The sequence below is a fragment of the Penicillium mononematosum genome, assembly GCF_028829835.1.
Source record: "Penicillium mononematosum strain IBT 11891 chromosome Unknown utg000002l:1.0-8112719.0:1.0-8118358.0, whole genome shotgun sequence".
In the NCBI taxonomy this organism is placed as follows: Eukaryota; Fungi; Ascomycota; class Eurotiomycetes; order Eurotiales; family Aspergillaceae; genus Penicillium; species Penicillium mononematosum.
Window position 1 is genome coordinate 7,246,401 of NW_026643272.1, and position 21,506 is coordinate 7,267,906.

The following is a 21,506-nucleotide window of genomic DNA, read 5'->3' on the forward strand; positions in this document are numbered from 1 at the left end:
TATTCTTAGCTTTCGCTTCAGCAATCTTCCAGCTCAACAATGAAAGTCATTGCAAACATCAAAGTTCAGGAACAATTTCAAAGAACAATAGAGCACAGCAAAAGGGTATCGAACTCCAGATTCCGGAATGATCGGGCAAATATCGGCAAATATCGGCAAATATCAACAAGAAAGTAGAAAATGGCAACGGTCAAATTAGATGTAGACCATGCTGTTCGGGCAATTGCGCGAGATATTCAAGGTATCACCTGTGAACTTCTCCGAGTCGTAGATCTGCTGATTATTGTCATGGTAGATAGCCAACAGATACTTCCGGCCACGATCACAGAACTTGTCAGCCAGGAAAGCAGGAGTGCTGTAACTGATCGATCGAGTAGCCCGGCCCATCATGTAACAGATGTTGTGAGTAACTTCTTGCAGCACATCAACGGGCTTGCGGTCCGGATTGGCCTTGGAATTTGTGAAAATCTCATCGTGGATGACAATGTAGTGAGCTGGACGAGCGGAACCCTGGAGCGGAGCCTGGGCTTGCAGGTAGAAGTCCCAGTACATAGGGCGAGTTACTCCGCGGTCAACAACACATCCGTTGAGTGGGTTGGATGTTCTATCTTGGTCCCTCGCGTTGGTAGGGTAGAAGCGCACGTTGTGGCGTTTTCCACAGACAACGATGGTGATGTTGGGCATGGCTCCACGGTATACCGCTTTGGCAGCAGCTTGGATCTTTGGAAGTTCCTCCGTAAGGACCATGTTGTATTGACCCTCGCTAACACCGTCACGGTACACGAGAATTTTTTGGGGCAAGTTGCCATTGTTGTTCTTTTGCCACAAGTGCAGCCGGCCAAGCATCATATCCTTGAGGAATTCAACGTGTTCTTGACGGCGCATCTGGGCTCGAACCTCACCGGGCCATTGTCCCATACGATAATCAGTAGAGGCAACAATGGAAGCAACACTGGGGAAGACCTCCGGGTCTGCACTCGACGGATGAGTGACATCCAAGCCAACGACTATGGTGCTCTTCCCTGCACCAATGAAGCGTGCGTTCGCCGGCTGCAGGAGTTGATTGATTCCTCCCATTTTCAAATTGACCTTCATAGCGTTATTACTCCAGTATTGCTCATTGGCCTTGATGACCTTGTCGTACAACATGCAGTGGGTAAGGATGCCCGTCTTAAGATCTCCGGCATACTTGACGTAGTCAAAGTTTTTGCCTTCTGTGCTAGGAAGCACAACAACCAAAAAGGGATACGACTTGTTCGCGATATCTTTAAACGTGTCTTTGAGCAGACTTCGATTCTCTCTATCATCCAGGCCGAGAAAGACCTCGCGATGCGGTTTATCGAACGGCGGAAGCGTCAGGCCATGGTCACGCATTTTCCGGTAGAATCCGTCCATCATGGGAATAGGACTTCCATCTTCCTTGGGACCGCGCTTCCGAATCCAAAGAACGGTCCATTTGCTGATGTTGGCGCACTGGGAAAATTTTGTGTTGACCAAATTCCACGAGCCATTTCGAGGGTTAGTGGTCTTCTTGCCGCCATAGAGCAGATTGGGGGGGATTCAAAATTCGCGCAGGTACAGTGATCATCTCCTTGCCGGGCTTGATTCCTACCGCCTTGGTATGTCCTCCGGAGATTCCCATGAGCTTCAGTCCTTCGGTCATAATGGAGTCATAGTTCTGAGGAGAACGGCGGCAGCTGAACTTGATCATGTTCTGTCGTTGGATGAGTCCTAGCTCCGCCGTGCAGGGTTGCCCGGGGAGGACTTCGCAAAGCTCCGCAGGAATGTAAACGGGACGGTCAGACGTCCCAACGTTCACAACTGGCATTTTCTCTGCCCTCTCCAGTGGCCTGTTGTACTCTGTTATTTCCTATTAGCAAACTGTACCACAAATATTGACCGAGAGGCAGCAAACATACGTCTGGCGAAGTACTCGGCAACCGTCACGTATTGTCCCTTCTTCTCATCTCCCATCCAGAATGACACGCTCTTCGCACTAGCTGCCATATCTGGAACCTTCGGGGGTGGTGGCCATTGCGTCCATCCCTAGGAGTGGCAACTCCGAGGATTGTTTTAACGGGTTTTTCATTCTCCCCAGATCCGTTCTCTCGAGTCTTCAGATGCAGGACGTGCACTTTCAAGCCCTTCAGGACCCGGTGCAGGAAATTCTTCTCTCTTCCGTGGACATATGCGAAGTCATCGATTATTTGTGTCAGCAAACATGGACGGAAGAATGCCCCGTGGCTAACATTCAAATTGAGGAAGATTCGTCCAGCACCAAGACGGACACTCGAGTAGTAACCACGAATCGCTTCGAGACCACCCCTGATGTCCATGGACTGCTTTCCCTTGTCGATCCGGAAGAATTTGTTTCGGCCCTTGCCAATGATGACGACGCCGGGATCATTGTAGGCGTAGGCACTCATGAGAATGTTGAGTACTCGGAGACTGGGCGCTTCATTCGGCACTTCCTCTCGGTGATTGGCGTCCTCAAGGTACGCAAGGACTTCAGCTGGAGAATAAGAGTTTTCCAGTGTCAAAGTGGCCTCCCAAGGGCCGGTGTAGGCTTTCGATGTCCCACTTCCGCCGCCCATGGAACAACGGAATGGCACTCGGTCCTTGGGGAGTCGCTCAGTCGTAACAATCTCAGTGGCCCCATCAGTGGCAACGCCGATTCCTTGGTTGAACAGAGTGTATTTGCGGAACATGCTCTCAAGAACGAACTTTTGTTGCCCTTTCTTCGCCTCGGGCTTGATCTTCAGCCGATAGGAATAGAACCTGATGTTCGGCTTGAACTCCATGGGGAAGAAGTTGGCACGAAGCACAGTCGGACGGCCTTGAGTACCATAGCCAGGACGCCGAGCCAAAATGTTGGATTCTGGACGAGCCTTTGCTGACTCTGTAATGCACTTGTCCTCCAAGGCCTGGACTCGCGCGCTGGGAGCTTCAACCGGGTCTGTCAACATTCTGTGCGCATGTTAGATATGAGTTTCTCCTGATATAGAACATATAAACTTACCCAGAAGGGGGTTCAGACCCGCCACGTCCACCACGACCACCGCCACGGTCACTGCCACGGCCTCGATCACCGCTGTAACCCCGATCACCGCTGTAACCGCGGTCACTGCCACGGCCGCTTGAGCCACCATCGCCGCGGCCTCGGGAGCCCCCCACGATCACCACCACCACGGCCGCCTCGAATGGGCAGATCACCGTAGCCACGTCCAGACATTTTGACGAATGTCTGTTAGAGATAATAGGTAGTCGTAAAGATAGAAAATGATGAAGTGAGACTGCAAACTTTATTTGAGGAAGTAGAGTAAGCGACGACAAGGACTCGAAAACCCCAGTTGTTTGGGTATTTCCAGATAGGTATCGAAGACGACAGGAAGAACGGAGGAACAAATTTCGAAACAGGACAAGCGCTATCTTGTCTATCGCAGGGTTCCTTTTTCAAAAGAGGAAAAAGAAAAGTCGAGTTTGGCTTCGTTGATCTGTGAGAATGTGTCAATAACGATGAACATTGGATTATCGAGATGCATGAAGATAGTGATGTGAAGACGGACCGATGGAGCAGGGAAATGGGCAATGTAGGGCATGCAATGCAATAAGGCAAGTATCCCAACCCACAGCCAAGAGCGATGCCAATGACAATATCAATGGAGATGGCGATGCAATAAAGATGCAGGATAGAACGCAGTGATAGAATATCTCATGCAGGGAGGGATATGCGCAGAGATGGAGGATGGTGCAAGGGAAAGGGTCTCAAGGAAGAGAAATGGAAGCCAAGGGAGACCAGGAAATAGCAAATGCGAAGCAGCAAATAAGAACATCAGAATGAACCAAGGGCAGCAAATGAAGGCTGAGATGCAAGCAAAATACCTGATCTTAGTGAGATGACAAGTGAAAGAAGGGGTGTGTTGCAGGTTAGGACCTGGGGTAAAAGATATGTAGCAATTAAGGAGTAACAAGTGAGATGCCGTTAAAGCAACAAGTGATATGCAAGTGAGAGCAAATGAAAGATAAGTGAAAGATTGGTGAAGATGAAAGTGAGATAAATGTAAATGCATAGATAGCAGCATGTGCACTGAGAGTGAGAGATGCAGGCACTAGCATGCAAATGCATACATAGCAACATATGCAATGAGAGTAAGAGATGTAGGTACTGGCATGCAATAGAAGGGCATAAGGGGCAACTCAGTGTGTAAGGAAGCGGAGTGTATACTCACCAGAGCAGTTTGTATGTATCGTGGGGAGAGAAGGAAGAAAGAAGAAGAAGAAATTGCTCGGGCTGGTATTTATAGTCGGCACCGGAGCATGAAACGCGCGCTTGTATTGGTGTATTGGACTTGGTGTATTGGACTTGGTGTATTGGACTTGGTGTATTGGACTTGGTGTATTGGACTTGGTGTATAGAGGACTTAGTATAGAGGACTTAGTATAGAGGACTTAGTATAGAGGACTTAGTATGGAGGATCTAGTATGATGATTTATTATGAGGACTCAGTATGAGGGCATATAATGGAGGACATATTATGGAGGATTCAGTATGAGGATTCAGTATGGGGACTCAGTTTGGGGGACTCAGGATAAAAAGTAAAGTTAGCCACCGAAAGTCAATGATAATAGGAGGATAAAAAGGGAAGGATGAAGCTCACCAGTTCGGTAAAAGAAGACACATGCCTCGAAATCCCTTAAGCGCGAAAAAAAAAAAGGGAAAATAAGTATCTACTTCAAAGGCTGGATAGTCACAAAGTATTATGAATTAGATATCCACAGAAGAGTCTAGATATTAGAATAGTCTAACATTTTGAGGGTGTAACCACCCGGGCCCAAGCCTGAAAGCAAAACCGTAAACTCCAAAAGCAAACCAGATATTCCCAATGATATAACCATAAAACACCGGCTGGAAAAAACGTAGGACAGAAAAAGCAGAAAAAGAAATCAAATCAAAAACAAGCTTAACAGAGAACAGCTTCGAGAGCTTCGACGTCGCCGCCAGCGCTGCGCACAGCCCTCAATGCGGCTTCGCTCAGCTTGCGACGTCTATCGCGGGCTTCTTGCTCGCGGCGAGCCTTGGTCTTGGAACTGCCGGAGGGGGCAACTCCGGTCAGGATCTTCTTGCTGTCGTGAGCGGTAAAGTTGACGAACGATACGCTGACAGACTTGTTTGAGCCTCGGGACGAGGAGCCAGATGCCTTGGCGGGCTTGGGGGCATTCATGCTCTGGCCGGAGAGCTTACGGCTGTGAGTGCGGCGATGAGTGGGTTTGGAAATGGATCCATTGCGGGTGTCCCTGGGTGATGTGCCGGCCTTGGGGGAGAGAGATGGTGAACGGGAGACGTTGTGGACTTGGGAGGTGTTGAAGGAGGTGTCGAATTTTTGAGGGGTGGCGGGGAGCATATTAGACGATGAGAATGAGTGGTCCGCTGACATGTCATAGGAGGGATTGAATTGGATCATTAGTCCTCCTTGCATCATGTCATTTTGGCTTCCAACGCTTTGCATGGTGCGGACAGGTGTGGGAGATGTGAGGTAAGCGGCCTGGTGTTGAGCGACCCGAGAAGGCATGGGAGACCACCATTGAGAATCTTGGCCTTGGAGGTCTGGAGTGAATGAGAGAGATGAGGCATGAAGAGGGTCGGATTGCCAAGAGGAGAGAGAATGGGGGTCGGATGAGTGAGACGAAGAGAACATATCATCTGCGGAAGAAGGGCTGGAGTTGGTCAAGGAGGAAGAGCTTGGCTGAGCAATGTAGTGCTGTTGCTGCCGTGCTGACATTGCGATATTCGGCGATGGCATTGAAACTGAAGGAGACTGTTGGTATAGTCTTGCGTCGTACTGAGGAGGCATCTCTGCTGAGTCTCTATGCTGGTTCATGATTTGTTCGGTAGGCATGTTCTCATGCTGAATGAGGACATCCGATGGAGGAGGTGACAGCGGCAGACGATCTTCGGAACCGTGAAGACTGAAGTTCTGAAGTCGCTGGGCCCAAGCCTCGGGATATGCCATTCTTGCTTTAGAAAGGTTGGAAGAGCGCATTAAGCTGGGGGAGAAACTTTGCTTGCGCAGATGAGAGCGACGCTCATTCGGGCTGCGGTGGCGGATAGATTTGGGGGTGATAAGAGCACTCTGGGTAGGCTTCCGTCTAGGGGTAGCTGGAGGAGTGGATGGCGAGGTAGACAGACGGTGGCTTGCGGTAGGGCGAGAGGGAACTTCAAAGTTGTTCAGATTGACATCCGAGATTGCAGAGGGGTGGACAGTGTCATGAAAAGCAAAATGATCGGCAGCGGCCCCGTCATCCTGCAGGGACCACTCATTACTCCAGGGTTGCGGTGATTGATGGCGTTTGGGAGTGGAGACAGTGGGTGGAAGATCGCCACAGTCACTCGACAGCGAGTCAAGTGGAAAAAGCTGATCAAAATCGGACAACGCCGAATCCTTTCCATCAACGGCACTAGTTTCCATGTTGACGTATTGGTTGAACAAGTCATTGAACGAATGGTCGTATGGTTGGGCGAACATCTTGTTTTCCGTTTGCGGCGACAATATAGAAGAACGGGGCGAAAAGTGTAGTCAGCGACTAGATGTCTCAAAGACTAGATGTGATTGGACAACCAATGAGATGCTCTTTAGGGCTCTGGGGGGTTCAGGATTCGGGGGATCGACCCGGATATCCGAGAAGTGCAAAGGATGCAAAGAGAGAAAGTGTTTGGTTTGAATGTTTGGATGTTTGACCGTTTGTCAATCAAAGAAAACACTGCAGATGATGCAAAGAAAGCAAAGCAAACAAACAGATGCAAGCCCTATTTGAATGGCTGCCAGGGACACCAGCCTCGGAATTTCTGGACACATTCCAAGTGCTCTAAAGATGGACAAGGAATGTGCTGTAGAGGGCCCCGTTGGCTTCTAGCCGGCCCCACCAACCTCCCAGAAGAATGATTCAAGCTCTCCAAGCCAATCGTAGTTGCGCAAATATGAATGGCTGGCCGAGCTATTGATCTTTGTCAAATCCCGAAGAGGGTTTGTTCCGGATAGCCACCCACGGGAATGTAACCCTCCTTAACTAAGCCAGAAGCAGTGGAACAGTCATCAAATGAGCTGGTGAAGCGGGTCTGGGGAGGCCTTAGGCATGTTGACCCGATACCTTGAATTAGAGATCGACATAACTTGTACGGAGTAAGAGCACTTAGGAAAGGAAATGGGTCGGAACGCTCTCCGAGCCGTTCAGGATTGTCCAAGGAACAAGGACTAGCCAAACAGCTGGGGCAAAAGGATGATCGCCTATCAGGTTCCAAGGTTAATACTTCCAAGGTTGCAGTGTAAGCGTCATGATACCTGCTATCCCATCATCAACCACCCGAAGATTTGACTTGGGTGACAGTATGATCTGCCGCGCAATATGGCTAGACACTTCTTTCATTTGCTTCATCATGATTAGCCAATCGATTCAATTGGTGGGGGTGGTGTTGTCGATTGGTCAATGCCTGTTGGTGATAGACGGTCCGGAATGTGGGTTGGAACGTAGAGGCTGGGCGGAATGTCACCCCTTTTTCCCCCGAACAATGCACAGAAGAATTTGAGATATTCGAGAAGGACAGATTTTCCTGGGAAGCCAGTATAGTATGTATGCGCACCTTGCTCGGAAATTTAGAAAACCTTGACCTGCAGGAGATCGCCATCAAGGGCCCTTATTTGGGAGTGTTTGCTTCGACCCCATGTTCTATATTTGGACCGCATCAAGTTGATCAAGATAAGGCCGTGTTTGAATGCAGTAAAGACCAAGCTTTTCTCCAGTATGAGATAAGGATCTGACGCCTCCTTTCCCCTTTGAAAGAATTCAAGTGCCATTTGTCAAAGCGTAGTGTCCTTCAATGGCTTTCTTGTATCTCAAAATGATATCATTCCATGGTTAGTCAATTGTGTTTAGGTAATTTTGAATCCACCAATGGGTTGTAATGCGTTGGTGGTCCACGGGGTGTGTCGATATGTGTTGCTTCCCGAGTCCTTTGGCATCCTTGTCATGTCTGGGTTGAGCTCAGGCATCACAAACAAAGCGCGACCAATACCCAACCAATGAACATAGATGGCGAGACTGCACAACTGGAAAACCGGGTTGAACCCGAGAAAAGTTGGTAGAGCTGAAGTTCCAAGGCGCTTTGGATCAGCCTGATAGGCCTGCAACCTGTCATGCAGTTGTGCCTATTTCTTCAAACAGAGTATAAGGCGCTAATGCGGAATGCAGCCAGAGGCCGGCCCAAACAAGATTTATAAAGAGAGACAAAAACGGAAAGGGGCATTGGAAGAGTCAAAAACAATAAACTTCGGTGATATGTTAGTGATGCAGCAATAGCGGGTGGCCCAACAATGGATATTTGCAAAGAGTATGCAATCAGCAAGGTCTTGAGAATAAGCCATCGAAACACCTAGGAGACGTGCATCACTATCATATGCCGAGAAGAAAAGATTGTGATCAAAACCCTGTGGCACTAAAAAAAGCAATTCCCGGCTGAGAGGTGCTCTTTACTCCGTACTCCGGTGCTCCCGAGGTGATTCTCTCCAAGGCTGATATTGCGCACTCGGCACTCTAGCGTTATAATTAGGTATTCATAACAACAGACAAATGATCAAATGCATTGTTGGAATGATCTAGAAATCAGATGACTTTGTAACAAAGAAACCTCCAGGGCTTGAAAGACAAAGGGCAAAATCCCAAAAAGGTCAAGTTCCGGCTGAGTCAGATGACGAGAAATCCCCCGGGGGCGACCCTTCCGACCTCCCAAAAGGTAAGGAACCCTCCTCTCTCTTTCTCTTTCTCTTCCTTTCCCTTCAGGCCACTTCACACTGTGACCTTTGGATTCTCAACTCTCTACTACTGTTACTGCTTATCGGCAGTCACCCACTTTGTGCTCTCGCACTTTCCTCATCTGCGCTGTATATCGTCGCCTTTACTCCAAAGTCGACGTGACTCAACCCGGATTTTGCCCCTCCGTCACACCCCGCGAAGCGTGGGCCACTCTTCTCTTTCCTACTTTCGTATCCGATCGTCTCCTCTTGTCGCACCCTTCATCTGCGATACGCCTTTTTTCCCTTCTTTTTTTTAAAGCGACCTTTATTGCGACCCTTGCTCTCGCGACATTCCAACGCCGCTTTCATTGCGTCACGCGAACACCACGACTTCTCCTTGCCACCTTCTTGTACCCTACATGCATATCGACAAAACCTTTGGCATCTGTGTTATCCGTAACCGATACGAATTTATTTCGAATCACCACAGCAACCAGTCTCGGCCGTCTTGTTCCGCACACCAGACTGGCAAGAAAGTACCCTTCTACATCTAATCACAAAGCGTCTATCGGAAAATCATGTCTTCCATCATTTGTGCTGGGGACAAGTTTCCTTAGACTTTTACACGATTCCCGTGTGCCTTCACTATGCACTTTTCACCGTGCTTTGCAGGCTTTCGATGCCCTTGCTATTCTCTTAACTCACTTTCGACTCACTGATCGCACCTTTTCCAACTTCGTTATTCCACAGCCCTCTCCTGCCTAGGAGCGCTCGGTTCGATCCCAGAGCCCTCTTTATGTCTCGATATTTTGGGCAGTTCGGCAAATCAAAGAAACCGTCCAGGAACTGTCCTGCTGAGAGCATGGACAAACCAATCACTGAACAAATGAGTACCTCGACCCTCCATCGAGGCTCTTGGGGCTCTGTCTCCTCTACCTTCTCCAACCTCGAGATGTCTTTCTCCCACGATAGCTGCTATGGATCGGATGAAGTTTCAGTCACATCGAACGGTTGCAATCCAGCTCAGTCAGATGCATCGACTTCTGCTACCAAACCGACTTTGCGTCCTTTCTTGAAATCGATCCTCAAAAACTCGACCATTACCTTTGACTCCGACGAAGAGTCCGATTCGGAATCCGGCTATAGCTCGGATGGAATTGATTCCGAGTATGATGCACTCTCCGATGAATCTGACGAAGAGGATGATGGTGATGATTCGGACTTCTCAGTCTGGGATGAAACACATGGCGACGTCCCTGAGACGCATGAGGATCACACAGAGTCATTTGACGATGCCTTCATCTCCTTTGAGGAGAACTCTGTCCGCTTTGACCCGCAGGTGGAGTACATTGACAGCGTGGAAGTATCGGATGATGAAGGTGCAGATCAGCAAATGACCTGCCATGAAATGATGATGCTTGCTCGGGACTCCAAAGGCACTCAAACACTTCTGGATCAACTCGACAAAATGGACATCGCCGAGTCCTACGAAATTGAAGATCGCCATCCAGAGTTTATTCGCAGATCTACCAACCAACCAGAAGAGTTTTCGCGTGATGCCGTGGACTTGGACTGCAGTCTCTTTGTCGCTTACATGAATGGAATTCATGGGATTGCCACCCCAAAGTACGAAACATACCTTCGAGTTCAGGTCGACCACATTCGCTTAGGCAAGGACACCGAATTCGTGGATCCAGAGGGTGCGCCTTCATTGTACCTCGACCTAGTCTCCAACCATGTCACTGGTACCTTCTGCAACCTCCTCGCCGAGGACGAGCTCAACGAGTTGATCAGACTCCGCGCAGAAGAGCAAACCGGCAATCCAAACGGTACAAACTCGGCGGCCCTAGACCTGGCTCACCACCAATCTCTCTTAAACAAGATTGAGCAATTCCTGCTGGACAGATTGGCGAGTGGTCGGGTCGACATCGGTCCTGATGAGCTGAGTTTCTTCGCTGGCGGCATTGCGCAAGAACTCGGAACCAAAACCTTGCCTGCACAGGTCTAAGATCTGCTTGCACATAGGCAAACAAATGCCACGAATTTACGATTATGAGAAAACGTTTTCTTTCGGATTCGCCGACTATCTGGCGAGGGGTGCACAATGGAACGGCTCTTTAGTTAGCCAGGAAAAGCATTCAAATTTTTCACAAGTCGCTTTCGGACTAGGATTTGACAGTGGTCATGTATTTTCCCGAACTAGCACTTGATATCAAAAACAGTTTCAAAACTTCAAATGTTCCCAAGTTGACGGTTTAGATGTAATAGCCTGTATTTCCTGCCATGGTCATCTCGTATGATGCCCGACCAATCAGTCTATTTCGCCCCCGTCCTGCCCAGAAACCCATATACAGCCCGAGTCTCAGCCAAGCCAAGGCGGGTACAGAACATGCCACTCTTCGAGATAGATCACCATCGAAGCATACCTAGGTAAACCCTCCAGTATTGCAGCAGCCCATGTAACGATTTTTCAGCTTCCCATCAACCGCTCCGAGTCCCAGGTATTCAACATTCAAGGTCGCGCTGTGCACATATATGCCTACGTATAGATATTAAAACACCTGCATTATATTTCGCGCCTATATTGTAGGTAGATATTCACAGTACTGTCATGGGTATATACGTATAGTGCAGTATGCAGCAAAGAAACCGCTGGCCAGAACCCCCAGCCCCGACAGACGTTTCAGAAATCTTCCTTCAACTACTAGTAACCCCTGACACATTCGGGAACTAAGTACCTTTTGTATGGCTTTCACATACAAAAGGTACCTAATTCCAACATTTATTGCTGAGTGTGAATCATCATGTGCACCAACACAGGGATCATACTACGCCATTCTCCTTTTAGACATCTCCTGACACTCCTCTAACACGTCTGATACACCGAGCAAGCCCCTTCATCCCTCATATGCCTGCTAGCACAGGGCCCAGACACTAGTGGGCGTTCCAGCCCGGGGAATTTCTGTTTCGTTCCTTGCAGGGCAGGGATGGGCTGATGTATTTTTGGACAAGTGTGCGGCTGGTGCGCTAATGCTAGTGATGGTGGTTGTACTCCGCGTACTCCGTAGGGTCTTGCGAAGGAGCACTCCGTACATAGTGTAAAGATACCGGTCGATAGGTACGGTTCAACGAGGTCAATTATTACTGAGCCATCCTATAGGGGACTTTCTTTTTTTGTTTGTTTTTGTGCTCCATTTCTTCATGTGGGACTTTATGCGGACTCCATGCAGATGGGTAATTATCCACTTAGCTCCATTAAGGTCAGCGGGGATTGTCGGCAGTTTCATATTCGAAGGGGCGAAAATGCATGCAGACGGGTGCTAGCTTGATAGTTAGATGATGAGTGACACGAAATAATGGACCGGACGATGCCAAGCTCCACAGGTTACAAGTTCCATGCGTGTACATATGTTGTAGTATGCTGTAGGGAAGTTAGTGTATGACGGGTATATCGTACATGTATATTTTCATGCAGCGAAGATCACCCCGGGATTTCGGGGTTTGGCATACGACCACAGTAAATCTAACAGAAGCAAAGAAATGCGAATGTGTGTGCTCATTAGACTTGGATCTATCCACCATGCACCTGTGCCTTCGGAGAAAATGTGACCGTTTCGGGGTGACAGATCATATAAACATGACTCGTGCATATCCAAAGTTGAAGTATCGACTCGCCGTTTCCAATTCAATTCCATATCGACCACAACGGCGTAACATATCATATAATGAAGATTTGTGCATATCCAGAGTGGAAGTGTCGAATCGCCGTTTTTAATTAAATTTGTCGATCACAACGGCGCAGAGCACGGACAGCCCGGGGAAGAACCTTAGAAAGGGAAAACGTACACTAAAGCAGAGAATACGGATTAGTAGGGGGCTTCGTTAGACTTTTAGAACGAAGCGGTGAACATGAACCGGGCCGAAGCAGGTTTTTGATTCCTTTTCTCTGTCATTTTCCTTGTCCCTGGTACTCGCTGTCGATCATTGACGATCACGACTTTCCTAATTTGGAAGATATTCGGCTGTATAGCGTGCGGGTCGGTGATCGAGGAGCCAATGAGATGCACATGTAGAGAAGTGCATACAATATACTCCGTATACTATAATAAATCATCTATGTTGTAGGTACGTTGTATGAGTCGTAAGCGTGAAGCGTCCCGCGGAGAAATACATACATGAAGAAATCGCGGAGATATTCGGCTAATCCATCAAGCCGAATAGTCAGTCTTCTGTCGATCGCGGCAGGATCCTTAGCTTTTTTGGAGTCCCCGTACAAACTAGACTGTGGACCCGGGAAGGGTTGTTATGAAGGGTCTGACAGCTAGAGGCTAGAGTGGAGAGTCTTTCTTTCCATATGGGGTATGTTAGCTCCAACAATGGAGTTCAAGGACACGGAGGATACGGAGTACATACGCTGATTCTAGGGCCAGGGGTCGCTAGGGGAACCAAGTCTTTTCCCTGATGGCGATTACGAATTGTGGTCATAGCCGCGTGCGCTATGGTGAGATGGGGTTTTGTCGGGAATGGAAATGCATTCCCGTTGCTGAGGGGTTTTCGAGGAATCAATGAGAATGACGATATTCCAACGCTGGCTACGGGATATAGCGTGTACAACATTTCGTTGTGCGATACGGGTGACTCCTGCGTGAGATGGGCTGAAGCTGGTACCTGGACGAGGTCCCGGGATGTTGATACTGCACATAGTAAGCTGCTTCTAGGGCTAAGGGGACCCCGTATAGATCAGGGAATATGCATGAAGATGGGAGCTGATATATCACTAGATCTATATAGATCTATAGAGGTGCCCTGCAAGGTGCGAGAACAATTTGTGCGTTGTACATTTATTCATTGCTTTTTCCGGAGAGAACTTGATATTCTTGCATGATTCATGCCTTGTTGTGACAATATCCATTGTGGTCGTTAGTTACTACTAGTGCGCGCTACGTTGGAGTACCTGGCAATAGTCGCCATAACCCTATTATTGTTCATTGCCACATGGGCCCACTAAACCCGAAGTCCTGTCATCTCCGATGTTGAATGCTCAGATGGACACGGGAGGATCGGATTACTCCGTACTTCGTATTCTCACATTTTCAGCTTCAGCATGTCATATAAAATGAGATTGGGTTCTCAGCCTCTCATTCGCCTAGGTAGGAGGCTCCTCCAAGAAATGAACGGGTGGTCTTCCACGGGTGAGAATTTGACAAAGGAATTGATTGGAGGATCCAGAGTTGGTCAATAAATGGTTCAGATCAGCCCTGGAGGAAGGTACGGGTGCGCGTCACATAGGGGGCCACCTGGCCACCTAAGCAGAAGCTGATTGGGGAAATTGATATAATTTGAGATATTTGTCTCAGATGTTATAGTGTTCCAAGGTTTCAAATGGTGCAATATGTATACATAAAGTTTCCAGAAACTGGAAAATGGGGACCGGGTACCCGTAGCATGGCATTTCTGCGCCACAGGCTTATCCTCGTGTGCCCCTGGGACCTGTGGAACGGCTGAGGAACGTGTGGAAAAGGGTGTTATGCGCTAACAGCTGCACTACCGAATGTGCCCCGTAGTATTAGCGGGGCATACTTAAATGGGATATTCAGATATCAGATATCATAATTACAAATACTTCCCGAGTCACACCTTAAAATGGTATACATATACCCTATGTGCACCTGGGGCAAACTTCTTTTTAGGAATGAGTCGAGGCAAAAATCAATAATTTTACAAGAAAGGAATGGCGCTAAAGGCTAACTGAGACCCCCGCCGCCCAAATCCATGGAACCTCATTCAATGATTGGCTGCCCACAACCAATGAGGCCTGAAACGAGGTGCGAGCGGGGCACTTTAGCGTGCCGATCGCTGGAACATTGTTCTGTTTTTTTTCCCGTGGGGCGCGATTGCGATGGGGTTTCCTTTTTTCTTTCTCCGAATAAGGGGGAAGACCGTCTTTGAATAATTCAATAAGGTATACGGAGTACATAGTACAATAACTGCCTACAATGAATATATGTGAATAGGTTACTCCGTATGGCGTTTAAAATAGGAGGAATAGCCTAAATAAGGTGCAGGGGTCTTTACAATGCAACCCCAAAAAGAAAAGTGTAATCAGGTAAGATTGTAAGATTTGTATACAATTGCAGCTGCTCCATAAATTATTCGGTAGTCGACCCCGAATGCTCCCAAGTCCCCACTGACTCGGATGGAATAATTACTCCTGACTCTCTCTCCCGGCCTTCACGGGTGATTATCTTTCATTCTTTTGCTTCTCTTTTACTTCCCCTACGCCAATGCGGTATGAGCACTGATCGCATCTCTCATTCAAACGGGTAAGTTGGAAATCCACCCTTTCCATTATCACGGGGCCCCGTCGGGGCGAAGTTGCGCATGCAGTCGTACAAGCCCCCAAATTTCATTCAAGTCAGATTTCACCCGCAGAATCGTGTCAGACTGACATTCCTGGGAGTACAGGATGATTTAGAAATTTCGATTTCTACCCAGCGCCTTCCCGTCCAACTCGAGGTCTGCGAAGGAACACAGAAAAGAGGCAGACTAAAGCCCTCGAGTCTTCGAGCCCTCGACCTAAATATACCTGGGCTACACAATGCAATCCATCAAAGTACCCGACTTCCTGGATACCGGGGCCGCGTCTCGTTCGCGCAGCCCCAGCGTGGTTTCTACCGATTCGCAGTTTTCTCGAGTCAACCTCATGTCACCACCGTCCGTGACTCCGGCCCCAGCTTTCATCTCGCCATCTGCAGCTTCGGAGATCATCTCTGCCGACCAGGAGTTCAACGCCGCCGATTTTGTCGCTGAGGATGAGGAAACCGGGGCCGGCGCCACAGCGCTGGTGACCCCGGCCGCGCTATCGCTCCTGAACGGATTCCTCGATAACCTCTTGTTTAACATCCTCGCTTCGTCCAAGTCGACTCAGCTCGCATGCATTCGACCCGCCATGGCCGAGGTGCTAAAGCCCCGCCTGGCCAAGGAAGTCGTGGCCTCGGCTGAAGAGGAGTTGAGTGAATATATGGGTGGAGCGGACGATGAGCAGACGGAATTCCGCGGTGGCCAGGAGCCCGGCGGCGATTTTGATCTAGTACGCTCATGGAAGTTAACCCGTCTACGCTGCATGGTCTACACACGACTGGGCGATATGGAAGAGGATGACGAAGACGAGTTTATCGCACAAGATAGACTTGGAGAGACCGATGGAGCACCCCGCAGATTTACCAGCCATGTCGACAATATTACACCTGCAGCTTCTATTTTCCTTACCTCGATCATCGAATACATTGGCGAGCGCGCACTCGTCATTGCCGGCGAGACATCGCGGTCTCGTTTGTCCGCACAGCTCAATAATGGCGGCGATGAGTTGAATGGATCTGGAGAGCGAAAAAGAATCGACCGACTTGTGGTGGAAGATCTCGATATGGAGAAGTTGGCCCTGAATGCAACCTTGGGTCGTCTGTGGCGAACGTGGAGGCAGCGCAGACGCGGAACCACTCTTTCTCGAACACTATCTCGTGAATCGTTCCGCCCACGTGGATACTCCCTGGCAAACAGCCGAAAGAGCAGCATTGTGACGATTGAGGAACCAGTGACTCCCAAGGAGCCTCTCCCCGTGCCGAATTCTCCGCCTTTCGACCCCGCCACTGTCCCCTTGCCAATGAGTGATTACGACGTCCAAGAGATCGAGGTCCCGGGCTACATTGGCGATCTAGATGGGGAGGTGCAAACCATGCAGGCCGTTATCGCTCACAAGGTGCGACCACGTAGTCTGATGGTGTTTTCGTCACCCTCACTTGTGCCAAAATCTCCAGGTTCAGTAAACAGCTCGCCCGTGAGTGCGTCGGCTATTGAACCCGGCAAATCATTCCGTCATGTTCGTACGAGGTCTCTACCTAATGAGGCGGCCACACTCAACTCCGCTGAGGAGGAGCCAGAGTCGCCAACAGACCACCCATCGCCCACCGCATCGGAGAAAAAGCAACTAGAGACTATGTACGAGGACGATGAATCCGCAGAATATGTGGATGCAGCCGAAACTACTACACCTGGCATTGCTGTCACGACAGAACACGAAAAGACACCTGCAGAAGCTTCCGAAAATACGAGAATGTCGATCTTGCATGAAGAAGAAGAGGACACGCCTCCTGTCAGTGAGATGGTTGCATCCTTGCGAGCTATCGCACAAGATGAAGACGCTATGACCGATCAATCCAATAGTGCTCGCGTCTCCATCGTATCCTTGGGCGATCGGCCGAATCAGAAAGACCCAGAGGTGATTGAGGGCACGGGATTATGCGAAAAGCCTAAATTGACTTCGACGGTACAACGACCGAAACGACAATCCTCCAGGGATGTCAGCCTACTGAATGCAAGGTCGATCTCTGAACAGACTAGCGATTCAGGAATGCAAGCAGTTGCGGAGAGTCAGCCTTCAACGCAAGGGGTTGAGACCACGCCGGCTCCACCCGCACCCCCCATCGAGGCTGTCACATCTTCTATCGATCACGATGCGACCAATGATCTGAATAACATGGCCACGACCACCACCCCTCCGGCTCAGCCATCAGAGGCATGCACCGAAACGGCAAAATCTTCAAAATCTCTCCCCGTCGATATCACTCGCCCGACTTCTAGTTCAGGTAATTCGCAGCGATCGAAAACTCGCCCCAGACCTGCTCCTTTGGAGGTCACAGCCAGCAACCGAAGCTCCCCCGCCTCCGCCTCCGCCTCCGCGGTTGAGCGAGCCGCTGTTCAGCGTATGTCTCGGCCATCGACGTCGACGGCTTCATCTATCATCACTAAAACCCGTCGGTCTGGGAGCTTCGGCAGTGCTCGCGAGAATACGCGTCCAGTAACTGCTGGCTCTACCACATCGCACGTTTCTAGCAAGCTGAAGGGTCTCATGGGTCGACCACTGGGTGAATCTGGTTCGCCCCGCATGCGCAGTTCGTCTGAAACCAGTCGCGCATCTGGGAGCGTAGACTCTGTAGACGACGATATTGCCGACTTGGATAAGTTGATCAACAGTGATGAGACTATCCATTACACCCTTACTCCGCGAAGTGTCAGGGAGATGACCTTACCTGACATGCCTAGCCGATCAGTTCCTCGATCAGAGACGGCAGGCGTCTCCGACCTGGCTGAATTCTTAAATACCACCGCGCCACCGGACGAAGAAAAACACCGCCCTCAAGCCTCAGTTTCCTCAAAAGCAACTGGGGAGATGACTCCAATCTCTCACACCAGATCCATTGAGTCACCCAAGCACGTCCCGCTTACTACGCGCTTGACCAACATGTCATCAACATCGAGGTCTAGCAAGATTGGACACGCGCGCGACGCGCGAATCTCCCCCTCAGATTCGACACGCGACTTCGCGGAATTCATGAGATCGACTGGCCCTGCTAGTGGGCCAAACGAGCCTAAGACCTCTATCTCTGCCGAGAGCACCCGTCCTGTTCGTCCTCCCTCAACTCTCTCCACTGCGTCCCGTGGAAACCGACCTAAGCTTCAAGCCCGATCTGCCGAGACGGGAGGATCTCAGACTTCGGATCTCATCGACTTCATTCGTGAAGGGCCTCCTATGCCTGCAGGTGCGCACCGAATTCCTCGGACAGTCGCACCTTTCCGCAACACCATTGATTCGGATGATCTTCAACTGGATAACACTACATCCAACTCTTTCGTGAGCACTGGTAATGGATCCACGCCCAATAAATCCTTGACATCTCTTGGTTCGCGGTCCGGCTTGCTGGATTCAAACCGAACCAAGGCTACAGCATCCGGAAGCGCCACAGACTTCGACGAGCCCCAGCCTGTTCGGAAGCAGCGCCGTGCTCCAGATCCTTACGCCATTGACGACGATGATGACGCTCTTCTAGAAGAGCTTCTGGAAAAGGAACAAAATCCCAAGCCTAAGCGCGAAGAGGAGAGCCTGATGGATTTCCTGCGCAATGCTCCTCCTCCACCACCCTCTGAGCAAACCCCACAGCCATTTGCAATCAGTGCTCCTGCATCAAATGGTCTCTCCGGCGCATCAGGCATGAAGGCACGTCTGCTCCGGACCTCTCAAAACTCCTTGCGCACACAAAATCCCCCCACAAAGGTCCAATCCAACTACTCTGCCAAGGTGGGCCAGGAGCGCAACACTGGCACCATGCCTTCCATCTCAAACCGCCGGACCGACACCGGTGATTTGGCGGATTTCCTCCGAAACACCGGGCCTCCTCCGGCCCCTAACCGATCTTCCATACCAATGGGCTCTAAGGCGAAGGACGGTGGCTTCTCCCGTTTCTTTGCGCGCCGAAAGAAGGTCGAGGCCTAAAGGTTTGAAGTACCCTGACGACATTCTCGACTAATGTCTTGCATTGCTGAGCGTTCTAATTCATCTAACGATCTACATATCATGTCCATCGCTTCGGCCTTCCTTGTTTGTGCAACAGCACTGCCATCTCTATCATTCCCCTTCTTTTCACTTTGTTCACATAGAGTCATGTCCTCTTTTCCTTATTGTTTACTATGGCTACGACCGGGTGGCTTTTTCCTATCTTTTCTTGCGCTTTTGTGCGCCACATTATTTCCTACCTTTCTGCGTGCGACTAAATGATTAATACGGACTTCGGGTTTTCCATTTTGTCTCTTTGCTGGGACGTCGCTTTGATTGCTTTCGTGGATTTCGAGATACCATGTCTATTCTATACTTGGGCTATTTTTCAATGCCCTGACACTCAGAAACCATTTCATTCTTCTGTGAACACCATAACTCCAACACGTAGTAATAACCCGACTTGTGCAAATACAAACAATTAGACCTAGCAATATTTGCTGCGTGAAAGAAGAATCCCTCGAAGTATAGACCGCAGACTGTGGCACCGGAACAAAGTTAATCCCGCACTCCCCTTACCAGGTGTCATCAACAGCAAGCATCCGTGTTTACAACCGCCAATTCCACGCCGCAACAATGGGCACCTCACCAATCACGCTGAGGGCCATCCTTAGCTTCCTCTTTGTCTTCGTTCAGCTCGCCAGTGCCCTAAAATTCGACCTCGTCGCCACCTCCGGCGGCGGCAAGAACGAGCGATGCATTCGCAACTTCGTCTCCAAGGACCAGCTCGTCGTTGTCACTGCCATCGTTGGTGGCTCGAAGGGTGATGGCCAGAAGGTCAACATTCATGTACGTGGGACTATTTCTGGATGTGGATGGGATTTCGTTCTTGGTCTGCTGGGACTTGGAAGCCAAAGCCGAATTACTGAATTGTGGACCGCGACTAATTCTTCTTTTTCTCTATATAGATCAAGGACGCTATGGGCAATGACTACGGTCGCCCTAAGGACGTCGTCGGCGAGACGCGTCAACTTTTCACTTCGCCCGCGGACACAGCTTTCGACGTCTGCTTTGAAAACCAGCTTGTCGGCCACAGTAAGTGGCAGTCCCCTCGCATAACACACCCAATTCGCCGAGGAAAATGCCGTAGTTAAAGAGGAAACGATACTAAAACAACACCACCCCATCAGACACCATCCAGAACCCCTCCCGCCCCATCGAACTTGACGTCGACATTGGCGCCGATGCCCGCGACTGGAACAGCATCCAATCGCAGGAGAAGCTCAAGCCTGTCGAGACAGACCTCCGCCGCATTGAGGAGATGGTTGCCGATATCGTGACCGAGATGGAGTACCTGCGTGCGCGTGAGCAGCGTTTGCGTGATACCAATGAGAGCACCAATGAGCGCGTGAAGTGGTTCGCTTTTGGTACCATGGGTATGCTTATCGGGCTGGGTGCTTGGCAGGTTGTTTACCTGAGGGCTTACTTCAGGTATGTCGAATTGTGGTTGTGGTTGAAGGTGGGAATGGTTACTGACTATCTGGTTCTTGCAGATCTAAGCACCTTATCTAGATTTACTAGTCCATGGAATGGTTGCATCTTTGATGGTTCTTTTTTTGGTTTTGCAGCGGTTGCATTGCAAATCCTTTTGCTCTAATGTCGAGTGGCATTCTGTTCAACAGTCATGATCTCAATGATATAAAATGTACACCATGCTTTCTGCAGCCTGGCGCTAATAATATTTCTGTTTCTCGCATGTGATACCTTCGGGATGGTTGGTTAGCTATACTTCACTGAGCTCCTTTTTGCCCAGTGAGGTATTACCGAGTATTCCTATATTGATTAGTATCTACCTATGCTGGTATAGCACTGCCTACGTAGTAGGTATCTTGGTAGGTAACCCTGGAGAGCTTTGTATTTCTGCATGAGGTCAGTGTACATATGTATACATCTAGATCGAAATCTTGCAGAGGGATTCCGACTTCGGTGAAACCAAAACAACAGGCAGGCCAAAGCAGCAAATAGTGCGCCAATTTAAAGGCCCAAGGGCCCCAATAGACCCATAGAATCTAAAGAATTGCGCTGTGTCGACAAGTGTGTAATCCACGGCCTCTCAATGGAATGTTTAACATTGCAAACAGAACAAACACCGGGCATTGCAGGAGCTTTTCGGTTCCCCGGGCTATTACACCGGATGATGTCAAAGCCGAGCATCAAACGCCAACTCCTCATCCCTAGAGAGAAAAAGCAAAGTCTCAACTCTCCATAGGATACTGTACAGCAAGATGTCTGCTCCACGTATACTCCATCGCCTCGCGCGACCAGTGCCATCATCCATAAGCACAGCCACAAGACTAAACCGCCAATTCGGCGCAACAGCTCTACGCCTCAAA

The 21,506-nt window shown here is 49.6% G+C and overlaps 5 protein-coding genes across 5 annotated transcripts; 3 read left to right on the forward strand and 2 right to left on the reverse strand.

Annotated features, from left to right (window-relative positions):
• Positions 1-195: 195 nt before the first annotated feature.
• N7519_004537 (argonaute family protein) lies at positions 196-3,243 on the reverse strand (the record flags this gene model as incomplete). The annotated part of the gene is made up of 5 exons (XM_057291313.1): positions 196-1,530; positions 1,580-1,860; positions 1,920-2,016; positions 2,061-2,967; positions 3,020-3,243. Coding segments are annotated over 5 exons (2,844 nt in total), but the record flags the coding sequence as incomplete, so codon positions are not given.
• Positions 3,244-4,961: 1,718 nt separating this feature from the next.
• On the reverse strand, positions 4,962-6,524 carry wetA (developmental regulatory protein WetA; the record flags this gene model as incomplete). The annotated part of the gene is made up of 1 exon (XM_057291314.1): positions 4,962-6,524. The coding sequence occupies one exon, from the start codon at positions 6,522-6,524 to the stop codon at positions 4,962-4,964; it is 1,563 nt and encodes a 520-aa protein (XP_057152516.1).
• Positions 6,525-9,648: 3,124 nt separating this feature from the next.
• On the forward strand, positions 9,649-10,794 carry N7519_004539 (uncharacterized protein; the record flags this gene model as incomplete). The annotated part of the gene is made up of 1 exon (XM_057291315.1): positions 9,649-10,794. One exon carries the CDS (start codon positions 9,649-9,651, stop codon positions 10,792-10,794), a length of 1,146 nt encoding a protein of 381 aa, XP_057152517.1.
• Positions 10,795-15,384: 4,590 nt separating this feature from the next.
• On the forward strand, positions 15,385-19,113 carry N7519_004540 (uncharacterized protein; the record flags this gene model as incomplete). Its single annotated transcript, XM_057291316.1, has 1 exon — positions 15,385-19,113. The coding sequence occupies one exon, from the start codon at positions 15,385-15,387 to the stop codon at positions 19,111-19,113; it is 3,729 nt and encodes a 1,242-aa protein (XP_057152518.1).
• Positions 19,114-19,749: 636 nt separating this feature from the next.
• N7519_004541 (p24 family protein) lies at positions 19,750-20,685 on the forward strand (the record flags this gene model as incomplete). The annotated part of the gene is made up of 4 exons (XM_057291317.1): positions 19,750-19,962; positions 20,082-20,208; positions 20,304-20,604; positions 20,667-20,685. 4 exons carry the CDS (start codon positions 19,750-19,752, stop codon positions 20,683-20,685), a joined length of 660 nt encoding a protein of 219 aa, XP_057152519.1.
• Positions 20,686-21,506: the final 821 nt, after the last annotated feature.